Source organism: Lupinus angustifolius, chromosome LG06, assembly GCF_001865875.1.
Source record: "Lupinus angustifolius cultivar Tanjil chromosome LG06, LupAngTanjil_v1.0, whole genome shotgun sequence".
NCBI lineage: Eukaryota > Viridiplantae > Streptophyta > Magnoliopsida > Fabales > Fabaceae > Lupinus > Lupinus angustifolius.
The window spans coordinates 6,599,302-6,618,821 of record NC_032014.1 but is presented as its reverse complement, the minus strand read 5'-3'; the positions used below and the strand labels follow the sequence as shown (position 1 = coordinate 6,618,821).

The 19,520-nt window shown below is 33.1% G+C and overlaps 3 protein-coding genes across 3 annotated transcripts; 2 read left to right on the top strand and 1 right to left on the bottom strand.

Annotated features, from left to right (window-relative positions):
* On the top strand, nt 1,003–3,693 carry LOC109349359 (50S ribosomal protein L21, mitochondrial). Its single transcript, XM_019590124.1, has 5 exons — nt 1,003–1,524; nt 1,618–1,698; nt 2,494–2,595; nt 3,103–3,177; nt 3,264–3,693. The coding sequence occupies exons 1-5, from the start codon at nt 1,078–1,080 to the stop codon at nt 3,381–3,383; spliced, it is 825 nt and encodes a 274-aa protein (XP_019445669.1). The 5' UTR covers nt 1,003–1,077; the 3' UTR covers nt 3,384–3,693.
* On the bottom strand, nt 4,442–7,277 carry LOC109349451. Its single transcript, XM_019590256.1, has 8 exons — nt 7,086–7,277; nt 6,895–6,984; nt 6,502–6,561; nt 6,362–6,401; nt 6,174–6,267; nt 5,146–5,205; nt 4,939–5,030; nt 4,442–4,824 (listed from the first exon to the last, which is right to left on the bottom strand). The coding sequence occupies exons 1-8, from the start codon at nt 7,193–7,195 to the stop codon at nt 4,738–4,740; spliced, it is 633 nt and encodes a 210-aa protein (XP_019445801.1). The 5' UTR covers nt 7,196–7,277; the 3' UTR covers nt 4,442–4,737.
* Nucleotides 8,187–19,163, top strand: LOC109349358 (vesicle-fusing ATPase-like). The gene is made up of 21 exons (XM_019590123.1): nt 8,187–8,539; nt 8,694–8,789; nt 9,455–9,536; nt 9,640–9,690; nt 10,567–10,737; nt 11,098–11,252; nt 11,337–11,445; nt 12,464–12,563; nt 12,646–12,701; nt 13,113–13,178; nt 13,275–13,357; nt 13,569–13,702; nt 15,120–15,330; nt 16,620–16,751; nt 16,828–16,888; nt 16,989–17,048; nt 17,292–17,350; nt 17,440–17,527; nt 17,704–17,826; nt 18,259–18,324; nt 18,771–19,163. Exons 1-21 carry the CDS (start codon nt 8,352–8,354, stop codon nt 18,912–18,914), a joined length of 2,235 nt encoding a protein of 744 aa, XP_019445668.1. The 5' UTR covers nt 8,187–8,351; the 3' UTR covers nt 18,915–19,163.

The window sequence follows — 19,520 nt, the reverse complement described above, 5'->3', positions numbered from 1 at the left end:
CCATTAAATTTCCCTATAATTGATAACTAAGATGTGAATTAAGTTTAAAAAATTTATTTTTGGAATAAGTGAATCCCCTTCCCTTACTCACCTACATACTACTTAAAATATCTATACTATTAATAAAGGGAAAACACAAAATAACCACCTATCATGGTGTAATTTGTGTTTTCCTATTTTGCCCTCAATATCTTTTTATTTCTACCAAAAAAACCATATAATATTATTTTCTTATTTTATCTTTATTATCTTCTTATTTTAAAAGTGTATTTAAAAAATTGAATATTAGACCAATTGAATAAATTCAACCGTAAATTTAGCGCAAAAAATTATATTTGAATTTATAAAATACAAACTATACATTACAAACGATAGGAAAGCGAGTTGACAGGCACGACAGTGCATGTCAACACGCTAGTTAATTATAAATGTCTTACATGTTATAAACTAGTTTATTTATTATATTATTATAACAATGATAACCAATTTTTTTATCTCATCTGGTAGGATCGATTGATTACATAAATCAAACGACTGCATAAAACTATATTATAAATTATGTTCATTCACAAAACATTAATATATAAGTCTTCACCATGTTTCTATAATCTTTCTTAATCTCCCTTTAAATTTGTTTATTATATTATATATAAAAGGAAGAGAAAAACAGATCAGAGTATTGATATTTTAGAAAGAAATATAACTATTAGATTGATGCCTTCAACAATTTTTGTCTTTGTTAGTTCAATAAGAATATCCATTTAAAAAGACAAGAAAACACAACTATTTTGATACAACACTATTTTTTACATGAGACAATTCTGTCATAGTAGGAATATCTATATTATATTGTGGCTAATGATAATTTTCTCTGTCAAACATGTTTTATGATCTAATAATTAAAAACCTAAAATAGATCAAACAAAACTTTCCAAAAGCCCCAGTTTGATGGGCTTTCTACATAATTCATGGGCTTAGATCCATCAGAAGAAAAAAAGAAGAAAGAAAGAGTAACAAGTGTTCCTGCGACGAATCAAAAACCTAGGTTGGTGTTTTCTGCAACAACAGCTTCCTTCAATGGCGAATAGTAGGTGCCTCCTCAATTCTTTAACGCGCCAAGTTACAACCTTTCTCTTCAGAAACACATACCCATCTCTTCAATCATTCTCCGTTTCTTCTCATTTTCCGAATCCATCAACACCTCTTCCTATTTTCACTAGACCCATCTCTGCTTTTGCACAATGGTCACACCTACGTTACTTCTCTTCCGATAAAATAATCGATCACAGCAACAAAATCGAAGATGAAGACGAAGACGATTTTGAAGATGAGGAAGATTATGAAAGTGGAGAAGAGGGAGAGGATTATGAAAGTGATAATGAATCTGTGACAAGTAGAAAGAAGGTGTATACGGAAGAGGAGAAGGAAGCTGAAGCATTGGCTATTGGGTACAAAGTTGAGGGACCCCTTCATAAGGAAGATCGTGTTTTTAAGCCCTATGAGCCTGTTTTTGCTGTTGTTCAGGTTTTTTATTTGAAAACTTGCGTTTTTGTGTATATGATTGTTTTAAAATATTTGTTACTATTGGTGATTGAGCTTTTCTTTTATGTGGTATAGATTGGGTCGCATCAGTTTAAAGTGAGCAACAGGGACAGCATTTTCACTGAAAGATTGAAATTTTGCGATGTGAATGATAAGGTTGGTGATCCTTTTCTTATGCTTACGTACATGTGTACTAGCTAACAACTAGTATATGACTGTGATTGAGTTACGAGTGGGAGAGTGATTTTAAGTTGAAGTCATGGTTGTGGTTATGATGCCTTTATCACAATTACGGGGAAACGTTGTTAATGCAGCCATAAGTGCGATACAACTGTGGAGACTACCGAAACCACAATGCTTAACCCCAATCTAAAAACTTTGTTGGAGGGTGCTTTGCAAAATGCTACTCATCCTGTTGTGTCTGTTGTTCAGTATATTTACTTATACTTATATCTTGTATTTAGTTGTCTTGTGCTGCACAATTTTTAAAAACTTGTATCTCCCCATCTGTGTCATGCTGTATCCGTGCTTCCTAGTCGTGTATTTCATAATCTTGAATCTAGATAAGAATAGAGTGATATTATAAACTTGAAACTAGATAAGAATAGAGTGATCTTATAAACTTCATGTGTCATAGCAATCTCTTCAAATTTCTAAATGTTAGTTCTTATTTCAACAATTTTTATGTCAAATGCTTGTTCTGCTTACAACCCATTTACTCATTTAGTGAAGAGAGGTTTTGTTGTTACTGTTTCACAATTGCTTCATACCATTTTAATTAATAGCTCTTTAAACTACTCTTTTTGTCCTATTTCTAGACATTGTGTGTAGAATATTTATCAGTATAGTATGCCATGAAAATCATATTAATCAATGGCATATTTTTTGTTTGGAGTAGAATCTTTTAAACTGTTTAATTGAACATTCCATTGCACGATTTGTCCATTGCAGCTGATTCTGAACAAAGTTCTGTTGGTTGGCTCAGATAGTCAGACAATAGTTGGTAGACCAACAGTGCCAGGTGCAGCTGTTCATGCTGTTGTCGAGGAGCATGTAAGTGTGCATTGCTGAACTTTCCAGTTCGATTAGATTTCTACAAATTTGGTATGCAAAACCAGTTTTCTACCTTTCTCATTGTGGGAGCTGAAATCAGTTGATGGATAGGTATAGAATGACCATTCCTCATTCTGCTTTTAGCTGCATACTTGCATCTGAGATGCAATTGCTTTTCTTTCCATTCATACATTTGTTGCCCCCAATTATAATGGAATGGAATCAGAATAGTGATTAAATGGCATAATTTCTTTTGGTTGAAGAAAATGAAAAGAATTAGATGATACATGTAATTCATGTATATGCATACAAATTTCCCTCTAATAATATGATAGCCTGTAAGCTTTTATTGCATATTTTTTGGTTGTTAACCATGGTATTTGCTTATAACTTGTAATATTTTTTTCCTTTTCACTATTTCATTATAACTGTTATGTTTCTGTTATCTGGATTGCTATTACTATTGCTTTTCTAATTGCATGTGTGCCCATTTTCCTTTTATATTAGGCATTAGATGCAAAGGTAATTATTTTCAAGAAAAAGAGAAGGAAGAATTACCGAAGAACCAAAGGGCATCGCCAGGTGTGTTGGAAACCAATTAATTATTATTCAGATGTAATTCCATAACAATTTTTGTAATATTACTTATGCTTGATTATCATCTCCAGGAATTGACCAAGTTAAGGATAACCAATATTGAAGGAATTGAGAAACCTCAGAATGTAGTGGTTGAAAAGCCTTCAAAAGCTGCTAAAAAGGAACAGGAAAAGGTTGCAGTCACTGCATAAAAAGGATGTTCCACCTTGGCTGTTAACAGTAATTGCTATCTGTGTTTCTCAGTGATTTTGACGTTTGGATGCACCATGTAGTGAGCATGATTGTATACCTGATAAGGTCGTGTTGCATCTGGTAAATCGTGTTAGGCGGAAAATTTCTACCATTCATGCTTTAGGCAGGTTTTGTAGGATTTTTTACAGAGTTGTTCCTTTTGTAGTGTTCTATTTAGTTGTTCAATGTTTGAACATAAATCCATTGATTCTTAAACGAGTTTCAAGATGTCAAAAAATTCTTTATTGATTCCTGTCATTTTTATTGTTAGTTAAAGGCAAATACGATACTATATCATGCATTGTATCCATTTCTCACAGAAATAAAGTATGGGAAAAAAGGTATCCTGCTGTGTTTTTTGTATAGCAGACAATATCTTGGTATCTATATGGACCAAAGTACAATATCCGCATTTATGTATTATTGAAATCTGTTATATATATATAGAAAGATAAATTTATATGAGAATGAGGGATGATTCTTAGCCTTTGGGGATGTATCTAGTGCAGTAGTACTAATGTACCCATATGGTGCTCCAAGAGTTAGGTGTTGCTCATGCCAGTATGAGACAGAAATTGGGGTATGAATCTATTTACAAACATTCCACTGTCTCTAATTTTTAATTAAATATAGCTTTACTTATAACTGAAGGCAACAATTTATGCATTATAGTTGTACTTTAGGTGAATATTTTGGCATTCTAAACTCTTGAGATGGTGTTGGGAGGGCTTCCTAGTTAATAACTTTGTGCAAAGCCTGAGCAATTAATCTCACAGCAATCTTTCCAGGAATTCCTTGGTCAAAGGAATAAGGATGAATATACACATTGTGATTGATATTATTTTTCTCCAAAGACTTTGTGATTGGTTTATTGAAGGAAGGATTATGCATAAAAGTTCTACATGATGTGCCGTTAATGAGTTGGTAGTTTATTTATTTTGGAATGGCAAATACTGGAAAGAATTCTGTTCATGTTTTTTGTGCTGGATCAATTTAGGCATCCTCCATTGTCTGAACATAAGAAAACGAACTCCTCCCAGAGGGAAATAGAAAAACAAACTGCAGCATCGGGAAACAGCATCAATTGGGGTAAAGTATTAAATTGGATGAAAATATATTTAAGTTTAAGCAAAAGTGCAGAGTTTATGTTGCAGGCATATTATATATTCAGTAGCTGTTTTTAATTATAAGGCTAATGTAGGAGTGGAAGTAGAACTGTGTATGCAAAAATTGTCAAAGGAGTCTATCTATTGCATCATCTGAACATGATCTTTGATTATGACTGAATCACAAGACCTCTATGTATCACAGTTTTCAATCATCAGGTGGGAAATCCTCATCCGAGGCACTTTCCAAGAATGAACCCAGAGTTTTCCTTAAAATGCTGAAAGTTTTATCGTCCTGTGCGACAAAAAGTAATCGATAAGAAATGTTTGTGCCTGACTGAGCAATCTGTGAGATATGACAGTTGACATGTATAGATAAAATTGTGCAGAAAATATAGATACTGTGTACCTGTTTCTTCCTTTTCAGTGACTCTTCCAATTGGGCAATCTTTTCTTTGCATGTCTTTTCTTGGTCGGATATTATACTTCTTTCTTTCTTCCCTGAAAAATGCACCAAGTTAAAAAGAAAAAAAAAAGTTGAAACTTAAACAAAGTAGTATATTCAGTTGCGGTTGTTTTTTCTGTCCATAAAGACGGATGAATTCCAGTAGCTTACTCAGTTGTTCATATCTGCTGAATAACTTTCCCTTCTCCTCTTCAAATTTGGAGATAACGTCTGTCAAACTCAACGAACAGCTGTAATTAGCATCTAACCAATGCAGTGTATGTTTATATCATCTAAAACATGCGCATGTTCATTCTGGAAGTTCAAAGACAAGATCTAGAGTTTGGGATGGTATTGATTAGAACAAACTCAAGTTGAAAGTTTTGCAAAACAATCAGCTTATATTATTCAGACTGATTTCTCTCACTTCTTAAATTGATACGTGTTACCAGAGTAAATTCCTCAATCTGCCTAGCTATGTGTTATGCATAAGATCTTCGCCTAGTCTAGGAATTATCTTCTGTTACGAAGGGGCAGTAATCAAGACACTTCTGCTTTGCAGGTTTGGAAACGTTTTTTACTTCAGGAAAATAATGGTTTTTTCTTTAAGTTGAAGAAATTTTTGACTAAAAGCTGTGTTTGTATACAAGATAAGTTAATTCAAACTAAAAAAAAAAATAGAAGACTGGGCAAACCATGAATGTGCAGGGTCAAAAACCAAAAGTAGTAATAGAAGAATCAAGTAGACAGCACTGACAATGAATATATACATACCCTCAATCTGTTAGATTGTTCGTGGTTCCATTTTCTGGAACATTCCTTATGAATGTTAGTGGAATTTTGCGTCTATATACAAGGTGTTTATTTTGAGCATCTTAAGAGAAAGTATGCTGAGATAACCAGACGAACTAAAAGATAAACACATTATGTAAATTAACTGATGAAATAGTCCCAAATTTTATCAATTTCAAACTTCCAAGTTGTAGGAAAATAGACTCAAGCCTAAATATAGTGAATAGTTTTAAAAACTAGTTTTCTCAGCCATATCACTTGGCTTGAGTGTATGTTAGTGGAATTTTGCAACTTCCGGAAAATGCTAAAGGAGAACTGTTTTTCATAATCATAATCATTATAGTACAAAGTTCATAACAGATTATGCTAATTAGTTCACCCATGATAAAGCTACAGAGAGTGAGTACCTTTCAAGGCCTGCAGAGAAGTGGCTTTCTCCTTGGAGAATTTCTCATGAAGTGCTTGAAACTTAGCAGTTTCGTTCTTCAAGGAATTCTCATACTGCATGCTCGAAATCAGAAACAAAAATAAAAAAAAATCTTGGGCAACACATAATGAATAATACAATGCACAAACCATTGTGCCATCTACAAACCTCTTTGGAACTCTTTGAAAGCGCCTTAGCAAAACTTTGCCTGACATTGAAAGATCCTCAGTTCACTCAAATAGAACAAATTAGAAGTGTGTTTTAATCAGAGTTTTAGGATTTCTAACATATTATATATTAGTGATTACCTGTCTTTCTCAAATTTGGACCTCATTTCCTCAATCATAGCCTTGATCTCAGAGGATACACTACAGCAAACAAAACACCAATCACAAAAAAATGTCATATGTAACAAATTTTATAGTTCCGTTTCAGGAAATTCTCTCATTTGAATTCAATTTTATAAGTCAATAATAGAATATTTTTCTAGAAACCCTAAACCCTAAACCCTAAACCTCAGCGGTCAGAGTCGAAAATCAGTAAAAAAAGAAGAAGCAAAATCTAGATCCTTCGAAGCATCGCAAACATTATGTCCTTTGCATTCTAAATTTTGAATTCCAATTACAACGTTCAAATTTCAACATATAGCAAAACGATTAAGCCTAACGTTTCAGATGCGATTGAAACGCAAACACAAATACCTGGAAATAGTCTCTTGATTCTTCTTCTGGCCATCTTTCTGAGCCTTATCTTTGATAAGCTGCAGCGCCGACACGATTCCTTTGATGTCACTGCGAAATTTTGAAGGCACAATTCGTATTGCGTAAGAAATTTTGATTATGAATCCAACAAAACAAAAAGAAGTAGAAATAAGAAAAACTGGAAGACGAACTTGGAGAGATCAAAATCGAAATCAAAGTTCTCTGTTCCAGATCGGTTCTTCTTGTCAGATTTGGTTCGATCGGTTTCGGATCCTCTCTTCTTGGACTTGGTTGCAGACATTGCGAGTGAAGCTCAGAGAAGAGAAGGTTTCTAAGTTAGGAAAGAAACGAGCGTTTGCGCGCGCTCAGATGGCTGTTCTCAATTTTCAAAAGTTTCATGTTGGTGTCTATTTATAATTGCATTGCAATTGCAAGTATTTTTCTGAAGTTTTTAATATTAGCAAGAACGTTCCCTCACTCTTTTCCTTTTATTTCGGAATTCGTGATTGCTGGTTCAAATAATTGTTATTCCTATAAATCTAAGTGAATTCTATCAACTTCTTGTTGTTAACTTGTTTGAAGTTGATTCATAGTTTAGAATATATTTTTTTCTTGTATAATTTTTCATAGTTTGATTTTAGATTCATTCATTATTATGAAAATACTATAAATTCAGTTGTTCATTATTATGAAAATACTATAAATTCAGTTGCAAAGAAAAAAAATAACTAGCATATTTGGCAAAATCATAATTCCCAGCTTTATAATCAAGGTATAGTGATCAACACTCTTCCTATCAATATTATTTGCTTTAAATAATTGAACGGTTGAACTTAGTACAGTATATAAGATCTAATAATCCATGTATCATTATATTAACACTTTATCAGTAACAATTGTCTGAGTAGAAGTAACTGTTGACAATTCTTTATATTAAGATTTAATATGTAATCATAGATAATGTTAGTGTTTTTTATGTAATCATCCACCGTTTATATGTTAATCATTGACTCTCAAACAAAAGTATTACAAATTAATAATAAATAATTTACTAACGATAATACAATATATATTTTAAACTCTTTATACTAACCATGTAAAATTTCAATATGAGTGTAATAGGTATTCATAATTAATATTGAGAATTATACAACGTCATCTACAATTCATTTACTATTATTATTTATTGTTATGATTTGTAAATAAAACCCTTTACATACATATCTCTCTCAGCATAAGTATTTTTTATCTATTGCTGTCGAAGTTTAATTCCATTTCTTTTCTGTTGTTGAAGTAAAATAAAATCCTAAATTCCTTAAAGCCGAAGAGTAAAGGAAGAAGAAATAGCATCACAAAGCAGTTTATAGCACTTCTATTTTTCTCCCGCGCAGGCATTTCCTTTATGACCTGACCTGCAAATCAAAGATCTGAATCTGATCAACATCTAAATAGAAGAAATGTCGAGTTGGTTCGGTTCATCGTCTCCCGCTTCCATCAACATGATCGTCACCAATACTCCCTCGCAGGACCTCGCTCTCACCAACTCTGCCTTCTGTTCCCCCTCCGATCTTCCTAACTTCTCCGTCCCCGGTTCCAACAGTCTCTACCTCGCTCTCGTCGGCGATTCCTTCGTCTTCTCTCTCTCATATCCTTTTATTTTATCACATTTCCATACATTTCCTTGAAGCATAGAATTTATTTGTAATTTTGTTGTGTTTAATTATGGAAATGCTGATTAGTGGAAAATTGGATTGGATTGATGGTTTGTTTATTAATTTGTGGCCTTAACTGAGACATACTGGTCATGAAACCATACAAAGTGGCCAAATCGCGTTGAATTCCATTCAACGTCGTTGTGTTAAAGTTTCTGCTGCTGAATCCATCCCTGTCACCAGGTTTGTTTGTTTTACTCACTTGTGTTTGACATATTATTACTATTACTAGCAGGGTTGGATCTGAAATTAGCTACAGAGGGCAGCAATTATGATAGTTTGGAGTAAACCTAGATTTTACTCCTCTGGATTCTGGATTTGGTTCTCATTTACATCATATTGGTACCTAAATGACAATTAATTTCATTAGTTTTGTCTAGTTGTGATCAATTTAGTGGAACGTGAAGGATCTCTTTCATGTTGTTAATTTTTTATAAATGGTGAAGCAATGTGATGTTAAGTATATATTTGGAGGACCAAAATGGACGTTTTCTTTAAATAAAAGTTTTGAACTTTTAATATAAGTTAATCATATATACCTATGTTCAAGTTGAGGACAATCCTCTGTTTATATGTAAAAATGAGTGAATCAGATTTCCACCTTTGTTAACTTAACGGCTATATAATTTCACAAGAATAATAGGGGGCAAATTACAAATTAGTGCAAAAGCTTGTATGTTTGACATTATTGCAAATACTGCTTACATGCATTTAATATAACAACAACCAAGCCTTAATCCCACTAGGCAGGAAAGAATAGGGTTGGAGCACAGCAACTATCCCTTTGAATCTACCTGAGTATTAGTGTTGACCTATTTTAGATTCTTATGATTTGTATGTTGTTTTAGATTCTTGCCACCTGACCACTTCAACCTAGCAATGTTAACCCTTGAGTTGGACTTCATTAAAAGGGGGAACAGGAGTGAACAGGTAAGTTGATTTGAAAGAAGTTCGTTATGTTATCGGTAACATTTTCCAATTGGACCGTTGGAGTGCTTCATCTTAGAATTGCTGGTGCTGCTTTTTCTTGTAGATTGATGCTGTTCAACTGGCTAACCAACTTAGGAAGAGATTTATAAATCAGGTATGATCTTTCACAAGGCCATTTATGCCCATTAGTTATAGCTAATTCTGATGGTTTGCCAGTTATTGTTTATTAACTATTGGTTACCTTTTGATTAATTAAATGCTTGCTATATGTTTCTGGCTATTAACTCAAGTGCAGAGTCTTATGGTTGCTAGATGTTAATAGTACTAATCGGTGAGTTATATTCTAAAAACTTTTTGCCTAGATTATTCACTGTTGGACAAAAGAAAGGAAAATGTATCTGGTTGTTGTGCCGCTTCTTTTGTTATTATTTGTATAAAAAGTGTCTATCACTGCACTTGTCAGAAACAGTTACTATATAAATACGTAGTAATATGGTTAAATAGATCAATAAGCTATAGTTACTCTAAAATGTTTATGCCAAGGCAATTATTGCTATTTTTATTTGATTTTGTATGATAGCTTTTCCTTTGTAGTTTGTAAGTAATCAGTAATAAGTAAATAAGTAATAAGTAATGCACGGATCTACTTAGTTATATTTCCCCCTACATCTTCAGTAGGAGAAAATAATATTCTATTCTGGTATTATGTTTCATAGCACTTTTATAGTATTCCCTTTCATAGTATTTTTACTTGAATCATAAGTTAATATAGTTGGATGAGACAACACATTATTGTGTTGTTCATCAGATTGCACATGATCTTGTTGTTTTGATGTCTCATGCATGTTATTATGTTTCTAAGCTTTGTCTCTTATCACACACTCTTTCAATGATTTGTCAAATTATTTCCTAATTCCTAGGAAGGTTGGGAACATTCTGTATTCTAGTTGCTTCTGTTACCTCATATTATATACATTTTTTTTGTTTGATGTACTATACTCATGTTTAATTTGGATCTTATTTTATGCAGGTTATGACAGCAGGGCAGAAAGTGTTATTTGAGTATCACGGAAATAATTATAACTTTACAGTCAGTCAAGCTGCTGTTGAGGGACAAGAAAAGTCTAATTCTAGTGAAAGAGGGATGGTTTCAGGTGACACATACGTTGTTTTCGAAACAGCACGTGATAGTGGAATTAAGGTGATTTCCTTATTTGCTTTTGACATAAACTGGTTTGCTCTGTTCTTTTCTTGTACATTTTCAATTCTTACATAGCTTAACTATCCTTTGATGCTTAATTTCCATAATTGTGATTTGGTGATTGTTTGGTTAACCTTGATTTTAGAATATTCATTTAAAAAAATCAGGTAATGTCTTCTACATGTTCAGGAAAGCTAAATCCAGTAATTTAGTACTGATCAATATTATATGTGCTCCATGTGAGATAACAGTCAATACTTTGCTAAGTACAATAATCAGTTGTTATGATAACTTCTTAAACTGTATTCTATTAACTGCACTTATTCTTGCATTTTTATTGGTTCATGCTGTTATTTGCAGATTGTCAATCAGCGAGAGGCTGCCACTAGCAACATTTTTAAGCAGAAAGAGTTTAATCTTGAGTCTCTGGGCATTGGAGGCCTGAGTGCTGAGTTTGCAGATATATTTCGAAGAGCTTTTGCGTCTCGTGTTTTTCCTCCCCATGTTACATCTAAGTAATAAATCAGATACTTTGGCCCATTTAATTTGCTGGTTTTATAATGTATCATGTTCTTACTTGGAAGCATTTGATATTTCAGATTAGGGATCAAGCATGTGAAGGGCATGCTTCTTTATGGGCCTCCTGGAACTGGAAAGACCCTTATGGCACGTCAAATTGGAAAAATTTTGAACGGGAAGGAACCAAAGGTTTACAAATTACTCCTTGCACTTATGTAATAAATTTGAATATCTAGTTATATACATCTACAAGAAATTATTATGTATGGAATTATTTTGACTCTGTAATGCTGAGAAACTGAATTAGGCTGAGAGAAATTTGAAGAAAGAAGGAGAAAGGGGTCAAGAGAATCTAAATCTAAATCTAAATACTATTCATGTTGTCTGAAATCAAAGTTGCAATGTTTTTGTAGTTTAGAATTAACAGTAACTACATAAATCTAAACCTCAACTGTAATTACCCACATCTAACATAACCTGTTAGTCTTGACTCAAGCTGTTATAGAACTTCTAATTATAACAGAACTGTATGTTGTTTTTTAAACTAGCACCTAGGTAAAATTTAATGAGTGAAAAGCAGCTCATTTTACGTAAACGCTTAATCAACATACTCTAACAGCAATAATAAGCAATTAATAGGGATAAGCCATCCATTGTTTCTTTTTGTAAGATTAATGTTTTTACCATTTGGTACATCATACATTTTCTACCATTTTCTTTCTAGTCAGATTTGGCAAAATATGACTGTTTCCATGTTGTGACAAATGATGATTGTTTCAAATAAGTTATTTTCTGCCGTAAACTGACATCTTAGAGATGTTGACCACTATTTACTTTGAATTAGTTGGTGTTATATAATGAATCCGGGCTTGATATGACAATATTGAATCCCATTGTTTGTACTTCGTAGTCCACTCATGACTCTTTCTTGGGATGTGGCTTGCATGCATCTTATTTGCATTGATGTATCTTTCCCTTAGCTCATTTCAAATCTCACCTTGCTTTTATCTCTTCTACACTTACTGGATTTTGTGTCACTGTTTAAACTTTTTTGTTTGTTGGAGATTCCTTAACTAATTGACTTTGTTTGAATAATTTTGAAATTGGTATATGGAAAATGTGTAAATTTGATTTCTATAGGTTGGGATTTGATAATGATCTTTTTGATAGTTGATGAATCTTAGTTCTTTTCTGTGACCTGTACTAGATTGTAAATGGCCCTGAAGTTTTGAGCAAATTTGTTGGTGAAACTGAAAAGAATGTGAGGGACCTTTTTGCTGATGCTGAACAGGAGCAGAGGACCCGAGGTGATGGATATATAAGCATTGCATGTACTTTAAGTTTAAATTTCTGATAATTCACTTTTTTTTTGGTTCACTATTTTTCCAGGTGATGAAAGCGATTTGCATGTTATAATCTTTGATGAAATTGATGCTATTTGTAAGGTGTGGGATTTCTCAACTTTAGATCAACACGAATAATCCATTACCTTGCTATTGTCAATTTGTTGTTTGACATTAATATGCAACAGTTCAGTTAGCCTTAAATGATGGAATCTTTATCTTCTATCTGTAGACTGTAGCTTAAACTTTCATTATTGCAGTCACTATCAATTTCCGTGCAAAATTTGTTTTCATGTACTAAACTAGTTGAAAATGTGTTATCATTTGTTCTCTGAGCCTGTACATTAGCGTGATCATTGGGAATATCATGACATTTCAATATGGGGCATGAAAATATTGCATGTATTTCTCCGTGATGACAAGCATTGAATTTGAAGATTATTGTGATTAAAGGAATTACATCCATAATGACAATACATATAATCACCATGTTCCTCTTCTTGTCTTGTGCAGTCAAGAGGCTCGACTCGAGATGGTACTGGAGTTCATGATAGCATTGTGAACCAGCTTCTTACCAAGGTCAGTGAATGTACTAAATTATTGTTTTTAATGAAAGTAACAGTTTTCATATAGTAGTTGTCAGTTAATCTCAGAAACTATTTGCTTGGTTTGTAGATCGACGGTGTGGAGTCTCTAAATAATGTTTTGCTTATTGGAATGACCAATAGAAAGGACATGCTTGATGAAGCTCTCTTAAGGTCTCTACATCTTCCTCCCTGTTCTAGATATTTGAATATTATTTATGGGAAGTATAAATGTAGTCAGTCAACAAAGATATGCTATTGATTGTCATTCACTGGAATCATGAACAATCTCTTGCCATTTTGATTGCTTGCTATTGATTATAGTAGCTATTTTTGAATGTGGTGCATACCTTTTAGTTATTTATCGTCTGATTATGTTTTGTAGACCAGGGCGGTTGGAGGTCCAGGTAGAGATAAGCCTTCCTGATGAAAATGGTAGATTGCAAATTCTTCAAATTCATACTAATAAGATGAAGGAGAATTCCTTTCTGGCTCCTGATGTGAACCTTCAAGAGCTTGGTATGTGTTAGTGATTGTTAATCTAGTCTTATATATATTTTTGTATATACTTTATAAGTTGTACACTTCTCAACTGCATTATACGAATATTTCTTTATTGAGGGATATTGTATATAATTTATCCTTAACTCTTTAATTTGACAGTTGCATCACATGCAATCTTAAGTGGACTCTGGAAAACTAAAAATAATGGTTCAGAACTGTTTCATTTGAAAGCAGTCTATAAACCTGTGACTATATATTTTAGGTTTGAATTAGTTTCAAGTCGTCTAAGCATGAACCCACTGGACAGAACTAGCACAAACTTGGACATTGTATTTGTGGCAGAGCAAATTTGAAGTGTTCAATTCACTTCCATTGTTGTTTGGCAACACGATTTTTTTTTTTAAATTTCAAATAAGGTAGTGAGCAAAGGAAGTTTTTTGTTCAAATACAATTTGAATGAGTGCAAAATGCCTATATAATTTCCATTTTAAAGGTAGTGTTGACTTGATAAGAAATGATATACAAATTTTGAATAATTATTACCAATTTGGATGTTGTATGGAACTGAACGTTAGCAGCAAAAACCTAACAAGAAAATAAACTCATTGTATTAGAGATGAGAATTTTGCGTTATGTAATAGACACATTAGACATGAAAGGGTTAGGAATAAATGCATTTGAGAGAAAGTTGAGGTAGCGTCTATTATAGAAATAAAGTAATCCTGTTGGATTACAACCGTTGATCCAACAATTAATGGTTGATTTATTATACACTTGTGTGTATCTTATCAGAATCTCGACTGCTGATTTTTAAATCAATACTTAGATTTGCATTTTGTCTTCTAAATTCCACTATAGAGGAGCCAAATCAATCTTAGCTTATGTGGTTTAAGCACACATGTTTAGAAGTCAAAAGCCCCCGTAAGTAGAATCGAGTAACTCCACCCAAAAGCTAGCTGATATGAGGAGGATTTCCCTAGTAATAATAAATGTCTCTCGGATCATATTCTCAACCAATGTGGGATTTCATTACTTTAGCACAAACCTCCACGCCCGCATGTAACTCATCTGGAGAGTGTAATTTTGCATGCATGAACATTTGTGGGTGTCCCAACATTAGAGTAGAGACTCTAATACCATACTAGAATAATTGGACTGAACTCCACCTCAAAAGCTAGCTCATAGGGAGGGGATTTCCCAAGCCATTATTGATGGCTCTTCCCTCATATTCTCAACCAATGTCGGATTTCATTACTTTAACAAATGATTTAGAGGTCAATGGTTTGTCTATAGACATGACTTATGATAGCAAAGTATGTTGGATTATTTTCCATTTACCTAAATTAGTGAAAAAATAGTTATTCAAATTGCATCGGTAGAACTTTGAAGTTACAGGGTTTATAATGGGCTTGCTTTTTTTTGTTATGTGAAGCTGCTCGAACAAAAAACTACAGTGGTGCAGAACTTGAAGGTGTTGTGAAAAGTGCTGTCTCGTATGCTTTAAATAGACAACTGAGTCTAGAAGATCTCACTAAGCCAGTAGAAGAAGAGAATATTAAGGTGACAATGGAAGACTTTTTGAATGCAGTGCATGAAGTTGTCCCGGCATTTGGAGCTTCCACCGATGACCTTGAAAGATGCAGGTACTGCTTTCAGTTACAAGGCCTTAAATTTTTGGAAGTGGATTTATTAATTTCATTTTATTTATTATCATCCCATTAATCTGTGGAATAAATAGTGGAAATAATTTATTAAGCTGTGTAAACTAAATTCCTTCTCTTACATCACATAATGAGTCCATGATTCTTTCAACAATTCAATATTGTGTTGCTATTCCCTATTTTTCTGTTCTTAATGTTTCAATTATATGGGCTGAAATATCTGCTTATATATGTAGTTGATTGAAATATAAAATGTGGTAAATTGGGCCATAGACCAGCAATCTATATAGTTCTTGTCAGTCTTCGATATGTGTAGGCAAAATTTTGTTCTCTTGCTGGAGAATTCTCTTAAGTAGTCTAATACAAGCTATTTTTCAACCATGTGAATTAGCTAAACTACTACATATCGATAATGGACTGAAAAATGATGGGCAAGGTTCATATAGGCCTACTGTGTCCTCACTTTTTAACAAAGGACCAATAAACATATGCTGCTTCATTACAGGTTAAAATATGTGAACTCTTTACTTCTATGATCCATAAGCGCATTTTGGAAGAAATTTTTCACTTAATTACCCTTTGATTAGCCAAAAAAGGAAACAAAAGGATATAAAATTATTATAGATGTATGATAATTTTTAGGATTAAGTATGTCCTTGCATTGTGGGCCATATGGTTGACGAAATGACCTGAAGGTACGATGTATTTTGACTTTGTTTCAACTTTTGGTTTGCTTTATGACCCCTTCAAACACTTCATCAATCTTGTATAAAGGCGGCGCAATGCACAAGACTAAAATATCTGTTGCACCGAGGCTCACCCTCTACTTCTTCAATCTTTTATGCTAAACTGAAAATATCAGCAGTATTATTCTCTTCCATCTTATATCTTTATTATTGTGGCAAACAGGTAGTGCTTCCTCTTAATCGTACTAAAATAATAGAAGCATCAAAGTTAACAATTTTAAAGCTATATGATATATAATTTTCTGCAACCTCTTCTCATTATTTGAATGTGAAACTTCAAGTAATTTGATGGTTTGAAAGGTTTTGTGAGTTCTTTTGGATGGAGTTTGTGGAGGTCCCTTCTCCCTTTCAAAATTATCACATTTTGTTTGTGTGAAATTCAGCCATTTTATGATGTTTAAGTTGTTTCCAAAAGTAGTATTTTATGGTTTGTTGCAAATTGGAAATCTTAGTCTGTCTCAAAGTACAGTAGAAACCAACAAAATTGCTTTTATATGTAATTATTTTTTGTTGTTTGATTTATAGACTCCATGGCATGGTTGACTGTGGTGATCGACATAAGCACATTTATCAGAGAGCAATGCTACTTGGGGAGCAAGTTAAAGTGAGTAAAGGAAGTCCACTTGTTACTTGTCTTCTTGAAGGTTCTAGGGGAAGGTATGCATGGATTTTCAAATTTTAATCTTCATTTGACTTTTTAGATATGATGTTCCTAATTACTTTGTTGTTACAGTGGTAAAACCGCACTTGCAGCGACTGTTGGTATTGACAGTGACTTTCCATATGTCAAGATAGTAAGTTCTCTAATTATCTTGAATATTACTCTCCAGAAATGAGTATCGTTTCTAACCTTTATTTAATTATGGCCATCTGTGGTCTTCTGCACTTGGCTAGGTTTCTGCTGAGACAATGATTGGTCTGCATGAGAGCACAAAATGTGCGCAGATTATTAAGGTTTGTCTTAACTAACATTTTGAACATTTCTATTGAATACTGATTGTATATAGCTTCTATAAACTCAGTTACTGGCATTTGCACATGAGATTCTTTTTCTGAGTCAACAGTCAAGTTTATGCATTTCCATTTTTTTAATGTCTTTAGTACACCAACAATTACATCGATATAATTGTTATTTTTGTATTCTGCTAGTTAGTTTGATGTGGCATTTAAATCCCAAGGTCTAATGATTTTGAACAGGTTTTTGAGGATGCATACAGGTCACCATTAAGTGTCATTGTTCTTGATGACATTGAGAGGTAAGATTTTGTGATTAGTCTTTTATTATCCGTAACTGTAATTCCTCTTTTATGTATGACATTAATTGGCTCTTTATACTATAACGCAGGTTATTGGAGTATGTGGCCATTGGTCCCCGATTTTCAAACATAATTTCTCAGACATTACTGGTCCTGCTCAAACGGCTTCCTCCAAAGGTTTCTGTTTATCCTGCCCATCTTCAAATTGCTCTCCTATTTCCCTGAGCAACTTCAAATTGCTCTCCACATGGACAACATACCAAATGAATATTTGTAATTTTGGCGACATATAATGTTTTCTTTGATGCTGCCTAACTCTTACTGTTATTAATGTGCATTTCATACCACGTCAGGGCAAAAAACTCATGGTTATTGGCACAACAAGTGAACTGGATTTCTTGGAATCCATTGGATTTTGTGATACTTTCTCTGTCACTTATCATGTCCCTACCTTGAACACAAATGACGCAAAGAAGGTAAACATACTTTGTCCTTAACATAGTGGTATTATATGGCTCACAGGCTAATTACATGCTATTGACTTGTCCACAATGAAAGGTTCAATTGTCTGTTATTGCGGATGCTTTTCTGTTCCCTTGCTAAAAAAACCAGTTGTTTCATCTGTTCAATTTAAGTGATTGTATCACTTGCTAGTTAATGCTTTAAATTGTTTTTATGAGTTTAATTTTTATCATACATGAATAATCAAGATTAGAAGTTACTTACTAGTTATAGACTTCTTAAAAAGTCATGCATTTATCTTCTAAGTTTGACAATCCAAATAAGATCTCATGACCAATATTCATTATTCCCATCTCTCACAATAACAATGTTTTCTCACCTGATACGGTCCCATATATAGTTCAAAATAAATGTTGAATTTCTGTTTCTTATTTTTGAAATTTCAGGTCCTAGAACAGTTGAATGTTTTTGCTGATGAAGACATTGATACTGCTGCAGAGGTGTTGAAGGATGTACGTTTAATCACCTCTATGATGTTTTTCAGTTGTTTATTTCTCTTACATTTGCCTGATTTGTAAAAATATTATGACCCGTAAGTTTATCTGAAAGATCTTTGTTTTTTAAATATGGGAGGGGATCTATTTACTTCCAAGAGTAAGTTTAAACTTCACATCTTAGCCATCAATTCTAGAGAAATCCAATGGTTTGAATTAGTGGATAGATCTAAACCATTAGATTTCTCTAGAATTGATGGCTAAGATGTGAAGTAAGTTTTTTAAATTCACTCTTGGAATAAGTGGATCTCCTCTCTTTTAATATTAATATTGTTATTATGATTATTATTATTGTTTAGTATGCATATCATATTCAATCGTATACAAGTGTTTGACAAAGATCATATATTACATATTGGTATTTGTTCTAACTTGTCTATTTTGTGCTGAATTGTTATTCTCAGATGCCTATCAGGAAGCTATACATGTTGATTGAGATGGCAGCACAAGGGGAGCAAGGAGGATCTGCAGAAGCTATCTATTCTGGCAAAGAGAAGATTCAAATATCTCATTTCTTTGATTGCCTCCAGGATGTTGTTAGAATATAATTTCCTGTCAGTGTGTCACATTAAGTGCATTCACAGGTTCTGTGTATTATTCTCATTGTGCTGCAACCTCATTTTTGTATATTTAATTCCTACATATTTCTATTCACGGTTGCTTTCTCATGCTGATAGTATTTTTAAGAGGGGAGAAGTTGTAGTTCCTCCAGGGCTATGACTTGGTTTGAATAGAGCTATACTCTAAACTGGTACTACCATTTGTTTTGGGCATTCAATATACAAACATCTTATATTGAGGTTTCTCATAATTAAATATATTAATATTTTGGAATATGGCTCTTGTGGGAATCACAAAAAATGAGTATAATATATTTGTGTTGCCAATTTAAAGATTTATATAAACTCTATATATATCATTCATATATATTTTTTTAGAGTCATTGATGGATTAAACAGTGTATGATGCAATAATTATGTATAAAATCATATATTGTAGAGTAAATTACACTGACACCCCCTGAGTTTTAGTGAAATTACACAAACCACCCTTCACTTTTCTACACATACACAAACCTCCCCTAATTTTTGTAATTATATTGTATAGACAAGTCTAAATAATATACAAATCAATGTATCTTTATTATTTTTTGT

Bases quoted from the DNA above. Each gene is read 5' to 3' on its own strand.
- LOC109349359 (XM_019590124.1), top strand. From the start codon at position 1,078: ATGGCGAATAGTAGGTGCCTCCTCAATTCTTTAACGCGCCAAGTTACA. The intron at 1,525-1,617 runs GTTTTTTATTTG...TATGTGGTATAG, and splicing joins CTGTTTTTGCTGTTGTTCAG to ATTGGGTCGCATCAGTTTAA. The intron at 1,699-2,493 runs GTTGGTGATCCT...TGTCCATTGCAG, and splicing joins TTTGCGATGTGAATGATAAG to CTGATTCTGAACAAAGTTCT.
- LOC109349358 (XM_019590123.1), top strand. From the start codon at position 8,352: ATGTCGAGTTGGTTCGGTTCATCGTCTCCCGCTTCCATCAACATGATC. The intron at 11,253-11,336 runs GTAATAAATCAG...TTGATATTTCAG, and splicing joins CCTCCCCATGTTACATCTAA to ATTAGGGATCAAGCATGTGA. The intron at 17,351-17,439 runs GTAAGATTTTGT...ACTATAACGCAG, and splicing joins GTTCTTGATGACATTGAGAG to GTTATTGGAGTATGTGGCCA.
- LOC109349451 (XM_019590256.1), bottom strand. From the start codon at position 7,195: ATGTCTGCAACCAAGTCCAAGAAGAGAGGATCCGAAACCGATCGAACC. The intron at 6,985-7,085 runs GTTCGTCTTCCA...AAAATTTCGCAG, and splicing joins TTCGATTTTGATCTCTCCAA to TGACATCAAAGGAATCGTGT. The intron at 6,402-6,501 runs GTAATCACTAAT...TTTCAATGTCAG, and splicing joins TCCAAATTTGAGAAAGACAG to GCAAAGTTTTGCTAAGGCGC.